Source organism: Alexandromys fortis, unplaced genomic scaffold (genome assembly GCF_014885135.2).
Source record: "Alexandromys fortis isolate MF-2015 unplaced genomic scaffold, M_Fortis_MF-2015_v1.1 scaffold_44, whole genome shotgun sequence".
Taxonomy (NCBI): domain Eukaryota; kingdom Metazoa; phylum Chordata; class Mammalia; order Rodentia; family Cricetidae; genus Alexandromys; species Alexandromys fortis.
Window position 1 is genome coordinate 11870154 of NW_026067921.1, and position 20171 is coordinate 11890324.

General features: G+C 35.2%; 1 protein-coding gene across 3 annotated transcripts in view; it reads left to right on the forward strand.

Annotated features, from left to right (window-relative positions):
- Grm8 (glutamate metabotropic receptor 8) overlaps positions 1-20171 on the forward strand; it is an 816920-nt gene that overhangs the window by 656772 nt on the left and 139977 nt on the right. For all 3 annotated transcript variants that reach the window (XM_050141646.1, XM_050141648.1, XM_050141647.1), the window contains one exon: positions 14612-14748. In XM_050141646.1, the coding sequence (XP_049997603.1) occupies positions 14612-14748 (137 nt within the window). The remainder of the gene's footprint in view (positions 1-14611; positions 14749-20171) is intronic.

Genomic DNA, 20171 nt, shown 5'->3' on the forward strand with positions numbered 1-20171 from the left:
TGTCTTGATTTGCATTTCCCTGATCGCTAAGGAAGTTGAGCATGACCTTAGGTGTCTTTTGGCCATTTGAACTTCTTCTGTTGAGAGATCTCTGTTCAACTCAGTGCCCCATTTTATAATTGGGTTGATTAGCCTTTTACAGTCTAGTTTCTTGAGTTCTTTATATATTTTGGAGATCAGACCTTTGTCAGTTGTGGGGTTGGTGAAGATCTTCTCCCAGTCAGTGGGTTGCCTTTCTGTCTTAGCAACAGTGTTCTTTGCTTTACAGAAGCTTCTCAGTCTCAGGAGGTCCCATTTATTCAATGGTTTTAATTATGACAACTTTTCTCACACGTTTCAGTGTTTTCTTTAATTAACACCTAAATTATTGTACTTGCAGTATAGAATTCCAAATCACCATGGTAATACAGACAATTTTTATTTATCACAGTGGCTGAATGTGCATTGACACTTCTTGTAATTACAGAAAATCATCTCTATTATAAATAAATGAGTGATATCCTTTTTAAATTTTACCCATAAATTTTTGTCAGAAATGAGTCGATCTTTACTATTTGATATTTTTTTCATTACTATAGACATTTGACATCTGTTCCTATTAAGTTGTTTGTATTTTATTAGCTCATGGTGTTTCTGTAAATATTAACAAAATATCAATTTTGAAGTACATTAAGAGACTGTAATTTAATATTTCAACAATAAATTATTACAAATGTGTCCATATCTCAGACAGTTATTTCCAAACACATATTTCCATCAGCATACCATTCAAATTGCTCCTTAAAATGGATTTTTCTTCTGTTTGTTTGTTTCTGTTATTGTTTTAATTTATTGTCATGATGGATTTTTAGCTGAAATACTTTTTACTTATTATATTTTGGATGTGCTAGGTATTGAAATCATTACTTTGCCCAGAACTTCACACACACTAGGCAAGAGTTCTACCACTGAACTATATACATATCCTCGTGATTTTTCTGTACAAATATCCTCGTATACTTAATAATTAACTTTTGATAATTTTGGAAATTATATTTTATGAAATTACATTTTTAATTAATGTTACTAAAATTCATCCTACATTAGTGATTACATGTATAGTTCATTCTTTTGACTGATATATGATATTCTATTACACTAATATTCTATATACCATTATTGATTTATTTATTCTTTGAAGTATTTGGAATGAATTCAAGTCTGTTTTATAAAACATTCAAATAAAATATTAGTACAGTTGTATATTAATTTTTCTCTCAAGAGAAAAACTACTTAACACATCATATTTTTAGGTTATATACAATCCCAAAATAGTATAAAAAAATTCAGCAATTAATCCACCCATGAAAATAAATAAAAATATTCTAAACATTGGAAATAGAATCAATAATTCATATAGATATGAGACATTGAAATCAAGTTGGATTCATACGTAGTCACATTATTTAACATAAGAAAATGCATAAATATAACTCATTAGCATACATAAGGAAAAAAAATCTCAACAGAGGGAGGAAGAAACACTTATAAAATGAAAATCTGCAAGAAAATGTATTAAAAATACTATTACATTTGGAAAAATGTTTTTTAAGCTGATAAAAGTTGTTCAAGACACTAAGATCAAAAATGATAGTAATTCAGAAACAATAATGTCCACTACTTCTTTTCTTCGTAAACCTATATTAGAATAAAGATCGCAGTGGTGCGGGCTGGTGAAATGGCTTTGCACCAAAAGGCTTCTGCTGCCAAGACTGCACATTGTGTTTAATTGACAAGCCCTATATGGTGTAAGGAGAGAATCCACTCTAGCAACTTCTTACCTGATATACTTATATAGACTATGGCATAACTCTTCCATCACATACACAGAGTAAATTAATCAAATATAATATTTTAAAAAGTAGAGTAAGAAGAGAATAAACAGCTTGTCCATTACCAGAGAAAAATGGAGAAAATAAAAGATTAAATATCTAAGCATTATAAAGGGAGAAACAAAAGTGTGTTCATGCATATTATGATTTTTCTATAGAAATAAAAATCTAGAGATAATTCATTAAGTATACTGGAAAGTCTTTGAAAGGCCTCTAAACTTTGTAACTATTGTCTCTTTGAAAGTTATTTTTCCTTATAAGACACACCCAGAGCTTGTTTTGGCACTTAGTGGCTCCTCTGACCTCTTCCCTTAGTTGTCAGTGGCATGTCTCTTGGGAAATAAATTCACCTTTAGAACAATTTTCCCATATGCATAAAAATGTCAGCTGGACTTCATACACTTGTAGTAAAGTTTTTGATAATGTTATTTTTACACTCACAGTGGTGATAAATAATACAAATGTTATATATGATACCACTTACAATATTGGAAAATTTCCATGGAAAGAAAAAAATTTCAATATATCTGTAGAAGGAGCTCCATGATAGAGTATATTATTAATGTGTAAATTTCTGCATTCAGTATTTAATACCTACCAACAAACTGGAGAAAGAGAAAAATTAGAGAAGAGAAATACACATTCTAAAAAGGTGTTAAGTCTTGCTGAGGAACTAATGCTAAACAATCGTCAGGAAACATAAATTCAAAAATAGTAAGATAGTAGAAATACACTAAATTTTCCCTAGATAATTTGTATATTCTATCACTGTTTTAATCCTAAACCACATTTATGGTCCTAATTTTTACACAAAAATCCATAAGTTACAGGGCCAGTGTGTAGTGGAAGATGACAATGTGGGCACCAACTTGCTAGAAGAGGAGATCACCAAGATTGAGGAGCATGTGCAGAGTGTCTACATCGCAGCTTTCAGCAAGATCTGAAAATCAGAGAGTGTGTGATTCGTGTGTGTGAGGACCTGCTGAGATTAAAGACTGAGACCCCCGCAAAATAAATAAATAAATAAATAAATAAATAAATAAATAAATAAGAATTCTTTAGATGAATAGGTGATTTACCAGTTTAAGTCTTTGTGTGAATCTCTGTAATTTTTCTAACATTGATAAAAAAAAATTGGCAAATGGGTCAATGGAATAATAAAGCAAGACAAGGTTATTTTGTTGTAGAGCTCAGGTATAAGCCTTGTAGCTGTCCAGTCAATAAGAAAGAAGATATTAAACGGAAAGTGTTGCAAATTAATTATTTTTATATAAAAATAAATAAATATTTTATCTCATAATAACTTCATGCATAGTTTATAATTGGATCAAAATACATATGGAAATTTTAAATGTGAAAAATCTCAATAAAAAGACAATTAAATAACATTTAGACTTTGTGGTAAAATTATTTATTACATGGAAAGAAAATCATTCACAGTAAAATTGATAAATTCAGTTATATATCTGTGGTGGTTTGAATTAGACGGGCTTTCATAGGCCCATGTGTTTGAATGCTTGGTCCTCAGTTAGTGGAACTATTTAGGAAGATTAAGGAGATGTGGCCTTGCTGTAGCAGATGTGTCACTGGGGCTAGGCTTTGATGTTTCAAAAAACCCGGTGTGTTTTTCTTTGCTTGCCATCTGCTATTCAGGATGTAAAGTTGTCAGCTACTGCTCCAATGTCATTTCTGTCTGCTTCCCTCCATGATGATCAGAATTCTCCAAAACAGTAAGATCCTCCGAATTATATGCTTTCTTTTGTAAGAGTTGACCCAGTCATGGTGTTTCTTTACAGTAAAAGAACAGTAACTGAAGCAGCAGTATACTTACATAAACATGAAATTGTATCTCTACCTTACTTTATATATCTTATATATCAACCAGAATTAAATACAATGTGCTTAAAAATGATAAATTTAAGAAGTATCAGTAAAACATTAATTAAAATTTAAGAAGTATCGATAAAACATTAATTAAAAAGTTTGGGTTTAAGATGATTTGTTACAAAGGAATAAAATCATGCTCTGCAAAAGTCAATGCGTTCAGTTATAAATTTAAATAGCAAGATAATCTCTGATGCCAAAGATACAATAGACTATTTGATTAAAATCTTCTTCTAAATGTATATTGTCCATAGTTCTCTTTTTTCTTCTCTCTTCTTTCCTCCTCTTTTAATTGTTCTTCTCATGTGTGTATCAATGTCATTGACAGTGATAGAAATATTTAAAACACAGTTATTCTTTCAATAAAGATTTCATATGCAAATTACTAAGTATATATATATATTCAAATATGCATTGAAAGATGTCATAAGAAAAATCCAATGACACAAGATACAGAGAGTTTCTCATATAAAATGAGACTATATTGAATTTGTGGAGTAGTAGGATATTTTACTTTTTCCTGAAAGTTCTCTTAAGATGTATTACTTAATCTCACTTAATTGTAATATTCTTATTTCCATTCCTTTGCTTTAACCACACATTTGATATCTTAATAGTCTCTTTGGTCACTTTTCTTACAAGAGATTTCATTTAAACCTCCTAATACATCTGCTTCCCCGAGATGTGTATCACTAAGTAATGGAACTTTTCTTAGGTTAAATGTTCAATCAGCTTATGTGAGTTCTATAAATGCAATTATAGCTTGTATTCTATTTCTCAAATGGGGGCTATTCATTAACAACGATGACATTTTGCAATCATAATGCACCTTTAATCCGAGGATCATGAAGACATTTACACAAGAGAGAAGGCTATTGTAAGCTGAGTTTCTTAATGAAAAAATCAAGGAGGAGGTTTGACTCGGAGAATAAGAAATGCCATTCAACTATATTCTTTATCCGATCTTATTTTTCATTTAGCAGAAAAGAAAAACTGACATTTCTGCCTAAAATTAACACATATTTTTAAGACCTTTATATTTAGTTTTAATGGGAACATCCAATTGCATGAGAACCTTAGCACTCATTTAGAAAAGCAATAATTAGCATAAAGAGCTACTCAATGGTATTCTAGAGAATGATTTGACATTATGTAGAATATATATATATTTGGTTTTTCGAGACAGGGTTTCTCTGTGGCTTTGGAGCCTGTCCTGGAACTAGCTCTGTAGACCAGGCTGGTCTCGAACTCACAGAGATCTGCCTGCCTCTGCCTCCCAAGTGCTGGGATTAAAGGCGTGTGTCACCATCGCCCGGCTGTAGAATATATTATTATGTATAATTCGTATACACGTTGCACATTTTATGTGTATACATGGTAGTAATTGGCATCAATACTTAGAACTGTGAAGTCCGTTAGCAATTTATCCCAGTATCTTTGATTCTCAACTTTAATGTACTAGTGTTTTTAAAGAGTATTATGTAGCATGAAGTGAAGCATTTCACTTGTGGTGATTATCTGATTATATTTGTTGAGTTTTGCATATCATGAATTCAACATACTAGACAGGGAGTTACGACTGTACTGGAACAGCATAATTTTTTATTTTCATATAAAAGACTGGATGAACAAAGGTAGCACAGACCTTCTCACATTACAGTTTATGCTCATGCAAGCTCTGCCATCCTTAACATATAGACCCTCAATTTACCCAAAATCTCATTTGGAAGGAGGAAAGAAGATAAAAGTCTACTTAGGATGCCTAGGATAAATTTGAAGTACTCCTAGCATATCCTCATATATGATTGGTTAAATTAATCATTTGGGAACACCTGAGTGAAGTTATTGCAAATACAACCTACCCATTTACTTAGAAAAAAAATTTAATACAGACACTAACATTAACCATTAGTCTGGTGCTGCTTACATGGTAGTAAACATGATGAGAAAATTCTCTTTCATCCTAAGCACATATAAGCTGTCAATTGTATATCAAGTCATTTAAAAACCTGGTATATTTTAGATATACATAAATGTCATGAAGAAAGTAAACATTGTAAGTTTTAGTGAGTTGTGGGAATAGGATGTTGAGTCTAATAGTTGTGAATTTACTCTGAGCTACTTGAAATAGAATGTGGATAATAAAGAGGCCTGGCTGGAGATCCAAGAGAAGAATACCAGGAAAAAGAAGAGATGGCAAAATAGTTGTAATGAAGCAAGATTCATGATTTTGGGGACAGAAATAAGACTAGGAAGGATAAATGCAGAACATGAGTTAGGTAAGAGAAACGAGGGACCTTAAAAACCATGAGAAGGCTTTTATGTTTTAATATAATTTGCACAGGGAGTCACTGAATAAGTTTTAAGAAGAGGAGCAATGGAGGTGGGCTTGTCTCTCACAGTACTGCTTTGGTTAATGGTCAAGAGTGCACAGTGTTGCCGGGCGATGGTGGCGCACGCCTTTAATCCCAGCACTCGGGAGGCAGAGGCAGGCGGATCTCTGTGAGTTCGAGACCAGCCTGGTTTACAGAGCTAGTGCCAGGACAGGCTCCAAAGCCACAGAGAAACCCTGTCTCGAAAAACCAAAAAAAAAAAAAAAAAAAAAAAAAAAGAGTGCACAGTGTTCAGTGTGAACACAGAGTACTTCCTTAGGATCCATAGAAATACCATTATGGTCTGGAGCCTTTAGGGGGAAAGAAAAAAAATGTATGAAGTAGGAGTCATTTGGAAACTGGATCTGTTAATGGACATATGTGAGCAATCGTTTGCTTTTATTTTTCCCTTGTGGAACACTGCAGCTTTTATTTTAGGATCTCATTGCCAGATCTGGCATCTCCTGACTCCTTGGTCAAACTTGGGGAATTCACATACTTTAATGGGAGAAACAAGTGAAAGATATTAAGTTTAAGTAGAGTTCTTGAGAGAGGCTTTGTCTGTGAATCTGACTATGTTGGGTTTTTTTCATCTTTTTTATTGATTTTTATTGAGCTCTACATTTTTCTCGGCCCCCTTCACTGCCTCTCCCCTCCCCTTCAACCCTCTCTGTTTAAAATGGCTACAGCAACCAGAATGGGTGAATTCTGAAGCATTAGTTACTACACAGCACAAATTTTAGATGGAAATGTCTATAGAAGATGATTATATGCAAGAAAATTAGAAGAAAAATGAAAGTTGGAAGTGCATTGAGTTAATCCAGAAGCCAACAGGAAAATGTAAAACCATTGAGATATGATAGCAAAAGTGTGGATGGAGAAGGATATGTTAAATCCAGTGCAAAAGTCTCCCATGAATGAGACTAATTAAAGTCTGTGGAAAGCGTTTTGATTCCTAAACACATTATGATGTCATTTCAATTTGAATATTTGATTCTGTTTACTGGTTGTAATGCATACTTGATAAATTGTATAAAAGAAAGAAAGGCATGAATAACCATAATTTTGTTGAGCATTATTATTTTTATTGGATTTGAGTCAAAGATTTAAATCTTAAGAAATTCTTAGGATAGAGAAACTAAGAAATTAACTGACTACGTGCCTAATATTGTAGGTGGTGATGGGATTACTTACCAGTAAAGTCTGCCACTAAGTGGGAAAAAAAGATTAAAAGAGACATGCATGAGGGATAATTAAAAGTAGACTTCTTTTACATTTAAAAGTAAACAAATTATTGAAGCATTCTTCTCCCCACCCTAAAGAAACAATACAGCATGAACCAAGTCTTCAAAAGTGTAGGCAATGGATGAACTATACTGAAGACAGTTTCATTCACAATGTTCTGTTGTTTGCCAGTCACATACTACATGCGTTTCATATGCCATGTCATACAGCAATAGTTTGGAGGAGCTGATATTATGATGTCATCTAAGAGATGAAAAGAGTTCCATGTAAATAAGGTCGCTTGCTTAGATAACCACAGTTAATTTGAAGTCAGAATTCAGTTTCCAAATCCCAAGACCAGTCTTTCCCTATATAACATTCAAAGGAGCCAACATTTTGACATTAAAATTTTTCTACCCAACCATATTAGAAGTGCATGTTGAGTAATGAAAACATAATTTTTATACACATTTTCAATTGAACAGAAACTTCTCAAGGATATGTTTAGATCCTGAAGGCAATTTCTGACTAGTAAAAATGTCATCTCACAAATCTATGAGTTTGTCCTCTTTTTCTTTCCCCCACAGGTCCACATGGATAGAAAGCATGCGAAAATGTAATGTATTGCGAAATGTATAAAATACCTATAGTGCAAGGTGAAATGTAAAAAAACTGAGAAAATCTGATGGGCTATAATTTAGAGCATATCAAATATCTAAATAGTCTTAATTCAAATATATGTTATATTTATTATCACAGCTGTTATTAAACCACAATAAATTGATAAATACTTGAATTTTTCAAAGGCAAATTACTTAGTTTTATTTTTCAGGGTGGCCAGTTTCAGAACAAAAGATATTTTCTTTAATTAAAAATTTCCGCCTTCTCCCCGCCTCCCTTTTCCCTCCCCCTCCCCCCACTCCTCACGCCCCACTCCCCTCCCCCTCCCTCTCCAGTCCGATTTTTTAAACAGATGGCAAAAATGTGGAAAGGAGTGAGCTACTAAGGAGCCCTTCCTGGCTATTCAAGGGTGCTTTTTGTTTCACAGTTCAGAGTACTAGGGGATTTGTCTGCAGTGAGTCAACATTCAATGGTGCTAGTTCCCAATGTGAGAAGGTTGAAGTAATTCAAATGAACTCTTAGCTTTGACCAGAAAGCAGATTAGGAAAGCAAGATCCAAGGCTCATGAGTAATAAAACATGCTTTAGGTACAAGTAATTAACTTGAAAACCACTCAAACATATGCCATATTTTGGGGTTGGTTTCTACTGAGACAGTGATGGCAACATGATAGATGGGAGGTGATATAGATAAGCTGATAATATTATGAATAATATGAGCGAGAGTTTTCTTGAGAATATAAGCAGGAAGGCCTTTTCTTATTAGCCTGTAATTTGTGGAATGCTTCTTCTGTATTGAGTTCAAACTTTGATATAATGCTTGCAACAATAACAGATCTGCTTGTACCAAAAAGACTATTGGCTTTTTGAGAAAAAAAACAAAGCAGTTTCTGCTGCATTGAACACACAGGAGACTCTCAATAAATATCTCTCTAACAAATTTAAGATCACATGTGAGAAGAATAATAACGTATGAAGAGGGAAGTGGAGAATTGGTGGGTCCACGTTGGAAGAGGCTTAGTTGTTCATTCTCTGACCAGTTTTGTATGGTCAAGTTCCTACAAGTGCGTGACTTACGCAACAAATTATTAAGAGAAGTTAGGAGAAAGAACAAGGAGTTATGTGTGAAAAGACAAAATGATGAATCAAATTGTGGAAAATTCAGGTAAGTCATAGGGATCAGTAAGAGAAATGTCATGGAAATTTTATTTGCCCATAAACTGCCAGAAAACAAGAATGGTAGTAATGCATATTTACATGATATTCACTGCATATTTACAACAGATTGTTTCATTTAATCATGTAACTGTTTGTGTAAGGGTTACTATAAGTTTAATTTAAGATAAGAAAAGTGAGATATAGTGAAATTGAGACTGTACCTAAAACAATAACAACCACTATTTACTAAGTGGTGGCACTGGGAATTTGAACCCAAGATAATTTCAGAATCCATTTTTTTGACCACTTTCTGATTTGAGACAGAGTTTTTCTGTAGCTTTGGAACCTGTTCTGGAAATAGCTTTTGTAGCCCAGGCTGGCCTCAAACTCACAGAGATCTGCCTGCCTCTATCCCCTGAGTGCTGGGATTAAAGTCATGCACTACCACCACTTGGCTTCTTGATTTCTTTCAAATCTTCCCCCTTAATGTATTGTCAAATCTGATGAAGTTGATAGTGAAATGATATTAACAGTTATTATTTTGGTGATAGTGAGTCTCTCATTAACTACCAACCGGCATTCTTTTAACTGGAGAAATAAGATAGTGAAGCAGCTGGCTATAAATTTATACATGACCCAGCATGCTGCCATCATCTGTACATTACTAAAGTGGCACCTTCTGTCATGAGAACAATTGTAGCATGAAAGATTGAAAAGCAGTCATTTGATAAATAATATGACATCAGTAGTTATTTTGGATAGAGAAGATTAAATATAGTCTTATTTTTAAAAATGATATATAAATATTAGACAGTAATTTTTTTATATTGTTCATGACATATGTGTTTTTTAGCAGAAATCTGTTGCTGAATCCTAATAACTGTTTAGGCATCACTTAAAAAACTTATATATTCTTCCTACCAATATATTGACATTTACTAATAATGAGCAATGGGTTCATCATAATAATCAATTATCCTATGCATTGTTCTAAATATTTCACAAGATTTAACTGATGTAAATTTCACAAAATCTCTGAGAAAAAATGTCATTACTCTTACTTCACAGAAGTCCACAGGAAATACTTAAGAGGCTAAACAGTCTGAGAAATGTTTTGTTCAAGAAAAGAAAATAGGTTTCTTCTTGAGCACCTAAAGAGTAGGAAGATAATACTAACTGATTAAACATTGATTTCCTTTCGTTATTTATTTATAAAATCATTTCCTTCTTGAATGCCTGAAAATAATAATTAGTAACAAAGCCCATGTGTACTGCTCTTCGTGACCTCAAGGCACATTCATCCTCATTGTTCAGTTTTTGCTACACAAGAAAAGAGTTATAAAAATAAATGGGGAACCAACATGAGCATGTAGCCTTCTGTTTCTTATGCCAGTGGCCCTTTGTCCTTCCTTGTGCCATCTCCTGTAGGCTCATCAGTTCTTGATAGTATTAGGGATCTGTGGTCCTCTTAGATACTTCGTGTCAGGTTCAAAGTTCGGAATAAATTCAAGAGAATGGAATTATAACAATCACATCTCTGTTTAATACTGTGCAAACATTCTGATCGCAATTTTGCCACTCTCATTCTAGTTATATGCAAGTTGATAAGTTATAGTTAAAATTTTTATAAATATTAAGGTAAACTTTTCAAATAAATTAAGAAAACCACTATTGGATGGAAATACATAATTTGTTTGTTTGTTTGTTTGTTTTTGGGACAGAGTTTCTTTGTGTAGCCCTGGTTGTCCTGGAACTCACTCTTTAGAACAGGTTGGCCTCAAACTCACAGAGATTCTTCTGCCTCTGCGTACCAAGTACTGGGATTAAAAGTGTGTACCATCACTGCCCAGCTTTTACAAATTTTTTGGCTGTTATTTTTTTATTTTTTTTAAATATTTTATTACAATTTATATGTGTATAGATTCAAGATAGTGCATGTGCAAGGACCGTTGCCTAGCAATGGGAAGGCCTGAAAAAAATGTGATGACTTGCATTCAGGATGTTATCAAATTTCATTTTTTTCTTTTTTTTCCCTTAGTTTTTCTTTTTTTTTAATTTTATTTATTTATTAAAGATTTCTGCCTCCTCCCCGCCACCGCCTCCCATTTTCTTCCCCTTCCCCCAATCAAGTCCCCCTCCCTCGTCAGCCCAAAGAGCAATCAGGGTTCCCTGCCCTGTGGGAAGTCCAAGGACCACCCACCTCCATCCAGGTCTAGTAAGGTGAGCAACCAAACTGCCTAGGCTCCCACAAAACCAATAAGTACAGTAGGATCAAAAACCCATTGCCATTGTTCTTGAGTTCTCAGTAGTCCTCATTGTTCGCTATGTTCAGCGAGTCCGGTTTTATCCCAGGCTTTTTCAGACCAGGCCAGCTGGCCTTGGTGAGTTCCCGATAGAACATCCCCATTTTCTCAGTGTGTGGGTGCACCCCTCAGGGTCCTGAGTTCCTTACTCGTGCTCTCTCTCCTTATGCTCCTGATTTGGACCTTGAAATTTCAGTCCGGTGCTCCAATGTGGGTCTCTGTCTCTGTCTCCTTTCATGATGTTTTTTTTTTATATATTTATTGAGTTCTATATTTTTCTCTGCTCCCCTCCCTGCCTGTCCCCTCCCCCCATCCAATCCTCCCCCAAGGTTCCCATGCTCTCACAGTTTACTCAGGAGATCTTATCCTTTTCTACTTTCTATCTCCTATGCAGATTAAATCTATGTAAGTCTCTCTTAGTGTCCACATTGTTGTCTAAGTTCTCTGGGATTGTGATTTGTAGGCTGGCTTTCTTTGCTTTATGTTTAAAAACCACATATGAGTGAGTACATGTGATAATTGTCTTTCTGTGTCTGGGTTATCTCACTCAAAATAATGTTTTCTAGCTCCATCCATTTTCCTGCAAAATTCAAGATGTTGTTATATTTTTTCTGTGTGTAGTACTCCATTGTGCAAATGTACTACATTTTCCTTATCCATTCTTCAGTCGAGAAGCATTTTGACTCTTTCCAGGTTCTGGCTATAACAAACAAAGCTGCTATGAACATAGTTGAGCATGTGTCCTTGTGGCATGATTGAGCATCCTTTGGACATAGGCCCAAAAGTGGTATTACTGGGTTTTGAGGAAGGTTGTTTCCTAATTTTCTGAGAAATCGTCACACTGACATTCAAAGGGGTTGTACCAGCTTGCACTCCCACCAGCAATGCAGAAGTGTTCCCTTTCCCCGACAACCTCTCCAGCATAAGTTGTCACCAGTGTTTTTGATCTTGGCCATTCTTTCAGGTGTAAGATGGAGTTGTTTTGATTTGCATTTCTCTGATGACTAAGGATGTTGAACATTTCCTTAAGTGTCTTTCAGCCATTTTAGATTCCTCTGTTTAGGTCTTTACTCCATTTTTTTATTGGATTAATTGTTCTTTTGGTGTCCAATTTCTTGAGTTCTTTGTATATTTTGTAGACATACATCTGTCTGATGTGGTGTTAGTGAAGATCTTTTCTCATTCTGTAGGCTGTCGTTTTGTCTTGTTGACCGTGTCTTTTGCTTTACAGTTTTAGGAGGTCCCATTTAGTAATTGTTTCTCTCAATGTCTATGTTGCTTGGGTTATATTTAGGAAGTAGTTCCCTGTGCCAATGTGTTCAAGTTTACTTTCCACTTTCTCTTCTATAAGGTTCAGTGTGGCTGGCTTTATGTTGAGGTCTTTGATCCATTTGGACTTGATTTTTGTGCATGGTGATAGATATGGGTCTATTTCCATTCTTCTACATATTGATATCCAATTATGCCAGCACCAGTTGTTAAATATGCTTTCATTTTTCCATTTGATATTTTTTTTGCTTCCTTGTCAAAAATCAGGTGTTTGAAGATGTGTGGGATGATATCTGTGTCTTCTATTTAGTTCCATTGGTCCTCCTGTCTGTTCTTATGTAAACACCAGGCTGTTTCCATTACTGTAGCTCTATAGTAGTGTTTGAAGTCAGGGATTGTGATGGCTCTAGAATTTCTTTTATTGTACAGGATTGTTTTGGTTATCCTGGGGTTTTTGCTTTTGAGGACTTTGAAGAATTTTTCTGGGATTTTGATGGACATTGCATTGAATCTGTAGATTACTTTTGGTAAGATTGCCAGTTTTACTATGTTAATTCACAAGAGCATGGGTGATCTTTCCACTTTCTGGTGTCTTCTTCGATTTCTTTCTTCAAAGATTTAAAGTTCTTGTCATACAAGTCTTCCACTTATTTGCTAAGAGTTACTCCGAGATATTTTATGCTATTTGTGGCTATTTTGATGGGTGCTGATTCTCTGATTTCTTCCCCAGCACTTTTCTCTTCTGTGTACAGTAGAGTTACTGATTTCTTCAAGTTAAACTTGTATCCTGCTATACTGATTAAAGTGTTTATGAGCTGTAGAAGTTCCTTGGCAGAATTTTTGGGATCACTTATGTAAACTATCATATCATCAGCAAAGAGTGAAATACATACATAATTTAATTTGTGAATTGTATGTAATTTGGAGACTATAATGTAGAAAGGGACAGCAAGATGAGGAAATAGCATCACAGAAGAGAAATTAGATCTAATTCCCTTTGGGGTAACGTGGCCTGCAGAAAGAAGAAGGCAACAAATAAAGGGCTTGCTGTCAACTGTATATTCTGAGTTGAGAATGAATAATCCCTGAAGATGAAGGGTGGTCTGAAAGCTGTTAGAGAAAAATCAAGTCTGTATAGAGAGTGCAGTGAGGTGGAAAGGGAAAGCGCTGTGGTGTTCATTCCTTCCTACTCTTACACCTATGATTATAGATGCACTTGGAAGGAAAGTAAAAGGGAGCAGAAGTTATCAGGAGAAAAAAAAAAACATAAATGCTTCCAAGAAAAATGGAGTTCAGAAGAGACTAAATCCATTGCACTCTGCTGTCCTGCTACCATTCCACTCACCACAATGAATCATGGGGCTTTCAGGATCTGAGCAAAGCTGGGCTTTTCCAGAGTTCACTCGAAGCCTTGCCCAGTGGAGGTTTCCAAGAGCAGCCTGCAGTGATCTACTCAGAAACAGTGGAGTTGAAAAGTACACCTGCTTCATATTGGAGCAGAACTGGCCATGAGTAAAACACTGTCGATTTGGGGTTGATGTTTGCAGTTTGTTTCTAAGCGGATGTCATACTTCAATACATGTGCATTTTTCCCCATTATGTCAAACTCTATGAAGCTAGTATTGAATATTCAGACTATCAATTTGTATTTATTTAGCTTGTACATATATTATATAGCTTGACTTCTCAGCATTTACTTTCTAATGTATACATAAAGTCCATCTTATTTTTATATGGGCATCTAGGTTTATTTTCATGTAAAAGATATTATACTATCAAGAATAATGTCTGGATTACAATCATTGCATCCTTACACACAAAATATTTTTATGTGCCATTCCTCCTTAGAGGAAAATAAGCCCACTGGGCTATTTTATACCTTATTAACACGCTTTTCTTAATCTTTACAGGCAGCGCGGGTACACCTGTCACTTTTAATGAAAATGGAGATGCTCCTGGACGCTATGATATCTTCCAGTATCAGATAAACAACAAAAGTACAGAGTACAAAATCATTGGGCACTGGACTAATCAACTTCATCTAAAAGCAAGTATTACTGTTTGTGAATATTGTTCTATCTAGTTCTTAAAGGGGAATGCTTCCTTTTAAAGCACTACACTTGAACACCATCAGAGAAAATCTACAATATTCATAAGAAAGATGAAGTCTAGTCTTCTTTGGACTATATGCACTTAGAGCTCAGCCCAATGTGGGGTCCCTGTGTCTAAGGCAGCTGCCATGTATTTGTCCGTGTTTAATCACTTAGTTGGCATCAATAATTTCCCATACATACAGGCGCTAACAGACCCAAGCAGCGTTTTATCAGTGTCAGCTCAAAGAATCTTCCTCTTAAGCAAGGACTGTCCCAAGAATTTGGTGGCATGATAGTCCATGAAGGCACTCAACAATACCGCAGGGGTTTTGGCCTTTAAGCCATCTTGAGCTTGAAGGTCAAGAAATGTCTTGTAAAACCCACAGTGCAAGGAGCAGGGGCAGAGGTAGGAGAGAAGGATTGTAGCATCTTTCATCCCAACTAAAAGGACTCATTTCACATTTAAACAGCTACAGCTATATTAATACACACTGACTTCAGGTATAGAGTAAGTTCTGTTGGCTCAACCAAGAATTGCAGTTCTTATACTGTACCATTCTTGCAAGGCTTAAGAATGCTTACTCCCAACACTCAGGGCCTGAGAGGAATCATTGAGATAGGAAGTGCTTTCTTTTGAGGGCCATAAGATGCCTGTAAAAGTATTTCTGCTGACCTAGAGACTGATTCTACACTGCTGTCCAGGTGCAATGTGTATTTAATTCTCTCTTGTAATGAAAGAACCCTTCTCAAAGACACACAATCACAGGGGCATGCTCATATATTTTCTTCCCTTGGAGGCCATTCCAAAACATTGGGTGCTACACTAACATACTTTTCTCATGCTGTATGTTCTCTTGAAGTGACATCGTTTTGTAGTATCTGTCACCCAAGCTCGCAGTCAAGAAGTGATGATAATAAATTACGGAAACGGAGTTTGTTTCATGGAAGTGATTTCCTGATCACTGGCATGGTTTTCAGTCTGCCATGCAGAGGCAACTTTGATTCTAGCTAAAGCAAAGACAGTCCTGAGTTGCCACAGTTAGGATTGTAGTTTCTTTGTGAAACTCTTATATTGTTCTGAAACTCAAATGGATTTATCTAAACTTAACTTTGAAAAATGTCACAGATTTTTTTTTTATAATATGAATAATCAATATCTATTTGACAGTAATCCTTTGGGAAGTATATTTCTGTGAAGTAAACTTAATGTGACAATGAAAAATTTGAGAATGGTTTAATAGTAAAGCAACTTTTATCTGACTTTTGTCAATATCAAAATGCTTATCATATTGTTTTGGTTAAGAATTTCCATAGGAAAATGAATTGCTTTGGACTCTCATGTACTATGCTTAGTACCAAGAGCTCCAAATAATTATACACACAAATGAACACACATATATTTCTTCTATATATGCATAATCCGTTTATTCTAAAACTTAATGTTGAATCTTAAGCTGTGCTTTTATGTACATGTAATGATGGATGACTGCTTTATGTTTGGAACTCCCATAAATATATCAAATCAATTTGTACAATTTCTCATGCAAGCTGTGACCATTTATACTATACAGTAGGGCTAGACTCATTGAAAAAATGACGTTACTGCTCTCAGGAGCAATGGTGAAAGAGGCCATGGGGGGGTAGATATAAAGCGAGGACTGGATTCTGAAGACTGTCAGGATAGTTCATGTAAATCTCCTGAGAACCTAAAATGGAGTCTTTTTTGAAGGAGGATAGGGGATGCTTGGAGAGCTACTGATTTATAAACTTTCTGCTTAGATATCTGTATAATGTGCAGCATTATTTTACTCTAGTTTCATAAACTCCAAGGTGAAAACAGTAGCAACTGCTTCTTATAGTTGTAATAAAAATTAAATGAAATAAAGTAAGAAATCATTTAGTTCATTTCCTGATGCTCATGAGGGCCATAACGCTGTCTCATGTATTACTCCCTATCTGAGAATTCTGTCAATAGCTGTGGGGTTCTAATAGAGTTAAAAAAGTAGAGAATTGAAGTCCTTTTAGAAGAGAGACTTGAGCTTTCTTTAGAAAATTCAGAATGGGAGGAAGGAAAACAAGAGAGAAAGATCAATATTGAGAAATCTTACAGAGAATACATGCATCTAAAAAGTTAACACAATCAGTTCTTTTTACTTTCCTGATAGTTGGAAATTTTCTCTGCACTTACAGTGTAAATGTCACATAGGATAAATGCATAGTTCTTTTCTTTCTTTAGTAGGATTGGATAGATATTGTCATTTGGGCATGAGTGGTTTTCAAGATCTCATTTGAAAAACATAAAATGCTTTCTTTCCAAACAGAATTTAAAAATTCATTTTTAATGTCTTTATACACATACATATAAATACATACATACACATAATATGCAGTGTATTGAATAAGGATTACAATGTGGAATAGTTATGATAAGTTAATGAGCAAAGTTATCACGTTACTTGTATACTAAAATTTTTGTGAAAGACATTTAAATCATTACTTTTAGAAAAATTGAATCTTCTGTGGTGGTGCATGCTGAGAGATTTTGCTAAAGAAAGCAGAGATAGGAGGATCATGAGTTTATGGCCAGCCTGGGTTGCACACTTTGGCATGTGTTAACCACACATTCCTGTAGTAGGCTTTTCAGAGAACCTGTCTGTGCCAGGACGCCAGGAAGCCTGGAGTGGAGCAGATAGATGCATGTCCAAAATGGTCAAGTACTTACAGCATTTTATATCTCTTGGGCTGGAATAAGTCAAGTCTGAGGCTGTCTGAACCACAGTGAAATGTGCTGGCTTGCTGGTTTTCTTGAGAAATAAAAGAAAATTTGAAATATGCAGAACATTATTATTATTACTATTGTGTGTGTGTGTGTGAGAGAGAGAGAGAGAGAGAGAGAGAGAGAGAGAGAGAGAGAGAGAGAGAGAGAGAGACTGTTCTGTGTTCAAAAGTTACTGAGTGTCAGGTCAGTGGAAGTGATAAGAAGAACCACGGAATTAGCTTGGTAAGCTCACTCGTGCTCCTTACAGTTTATGTGGATGTAGAGTAGATATGTGATCTCTGCCTTAAGGCACTCTATACTAGAAAAGGAGACAGACTCAGACCAGAATTTCTCATGTGAAGACACAGGTGTACTTATGAAGGCTTCCTCAAACTGTTTGGAATGGCAGCCTGGTAAGAGGTGCCTACCTGTCTCGTCCACTGTCTGAAATCACTGTCAGAGAGCACACTGAGAAGGATTTATTTGCCATATTTGCCATTTCTCCTTATTCTCCTAAACCAGATTTACAACTGGTCTCACACTCTCAAATGGCGAACATTTATCAGCCATTTATTGGGCTGCATTCTTGGTTTCAAAGGACCAGTGTGGTTTTGTTTTCCTCTGGCTGAATTCAACCACAGGACGATTTTCCACATATACACACATAGATAGATACAGTAGATGATCAGGCACATTTGAGTACAGCAAAACTTTCCTGAATACATCCCAGTGAAGTCAATGAATGTTTGAAGTAAGTGAACCATTCTTCACCCTGGAAAACGTCTCAGGTACACAACGAGATCCTCAATGACATCACCCTTAATGTTGGAAATAGTACTGTTTACTTTTCTTTTTACTGGAATTATTATATGATTTTATTTTAGCATTTAGTGCAATTTTCTTCTTTTGATGTAGGATTTCTACCCAGGAAGCTTGGTCTATGCGTGAAATGTGTATCTGTCTATCTGGGAGTGAAGTTGCACAATTAGGTCTCTTTTGATAGGAATGCACGTCTCATGAGAAAAGTGATCCTTATGGAGATGATAAAACAGATTGTAGCCTAGAGGTTTGGGCTAAACCGAGCAGTCTGAACTGCAAGACGAGCAGCCATCTGCTGCCTTTGAGTCCACAGGGAGAAGGAGCAGAGAGGTTACTGTGTGGGCTAAAGGTAACCCAGGCATCACTAGTTTATGCTTCCAAACAAAGGTGCTTCTTTTTAAAATTACTGTAAAATGACACAGATTTTTGCCCGCTTTGCCTTTCTTGTCATTTTACTAAGATAAATGAAAACAAATATAAACTAAATGAATAAAATAACTAAAAATAGTAGCAGATGGCTGTATCTCAATAATGACTCAATCAGGATTATTCATATAACAGAATCCATTGATACTGCAGAGGAAAAAGATATCTCTGAGCCTGGCTTAATTGCTTAATGGAACCTTCTCTATGGGAGTAACTCCCGATAAAACTATGAATGCTGAGCTATGAATGGACTTCTCAGCTGTTAGTGTAATAAAATTGTCTGTAACTGCTAAATACATTGTGATATCATTGTACAGAATAAAAGTTTGGAGTTCCAATGATGTTTGAATTCTGACCTCTAGTACACTGATTTTTTCCTCATATCTCATCTACAGTCTGCATGCAAACAATCACATCCACTTCCTGGAGTCATTGAGGTACTGTAGGAAATTGTACATACATATTGAGAGCTAAGGAAACATGATGATGATACTGTTTCGACAGTACAACTAGCCTACCCACAAGGACTTACGGTAGATTCTTCAACATGAAATTGGATACAAATACAATTTTTGCCTCATGCCTTGATAGTCTGAGAATTGGGTCATAAAAGGAAGGTGATATTCCATGGTAACTTGTAGCTATTCATGAAGAACCAAGTTTCAAAGTACACTTCACATAAAAAGTAACATGGCCTTGATCATTCAAATTCTGTTTCATAAAAAGAAACTTGAGAACATTTATAGTGGCAATGAACCCCATTAAATTGCCTTATTTATTATAGCCTGTGCTGTGGTCCCTATAACAGGCACTTTAATTGCATATATACCTTGCCTCAGGGGTTTGTTGTTCTAGATAAATGTCAGCAGATTTAACCAAAATCATTAAATTCATTAGTTTAATACAGTTGAAAGCTGATGCAATGAAGGAGATTAAAGTAGTCTTGCAGCATGATGAACCCAGTGGAGCTGGTAGTGTTGAAGGGAGACTTACTTGCTTGGGTTCTCAGGGGTTAGTCATATTCCTTTCATCTCTATTTTTCTGTGTGCAATGTAGCTTGCACCTACTATCTTATGCTACTTTCTAGGTGTCCTTTTGCCAAAGTTTGGCAATGAGATAATTATATATAACATCCCCTTTTCTACAAGATTGAATGATAATTAGTACCAAGAGACCCTCTATACATAGTCTTGGGTCTTTAAACACCACTCTGGTTGCTACCTTTGTACAGTACTGAGAAAACTCTTTCTTTGGCTTCTTTTCCTTATAATAAGATGGTTAATCTGAAAGGCTGTATTGTATTATTAAATAGATACCTATTTAATAGATGCCTATTAAGGTATCAGTTAATCAGCTTTAAAATGTCATTTTAGT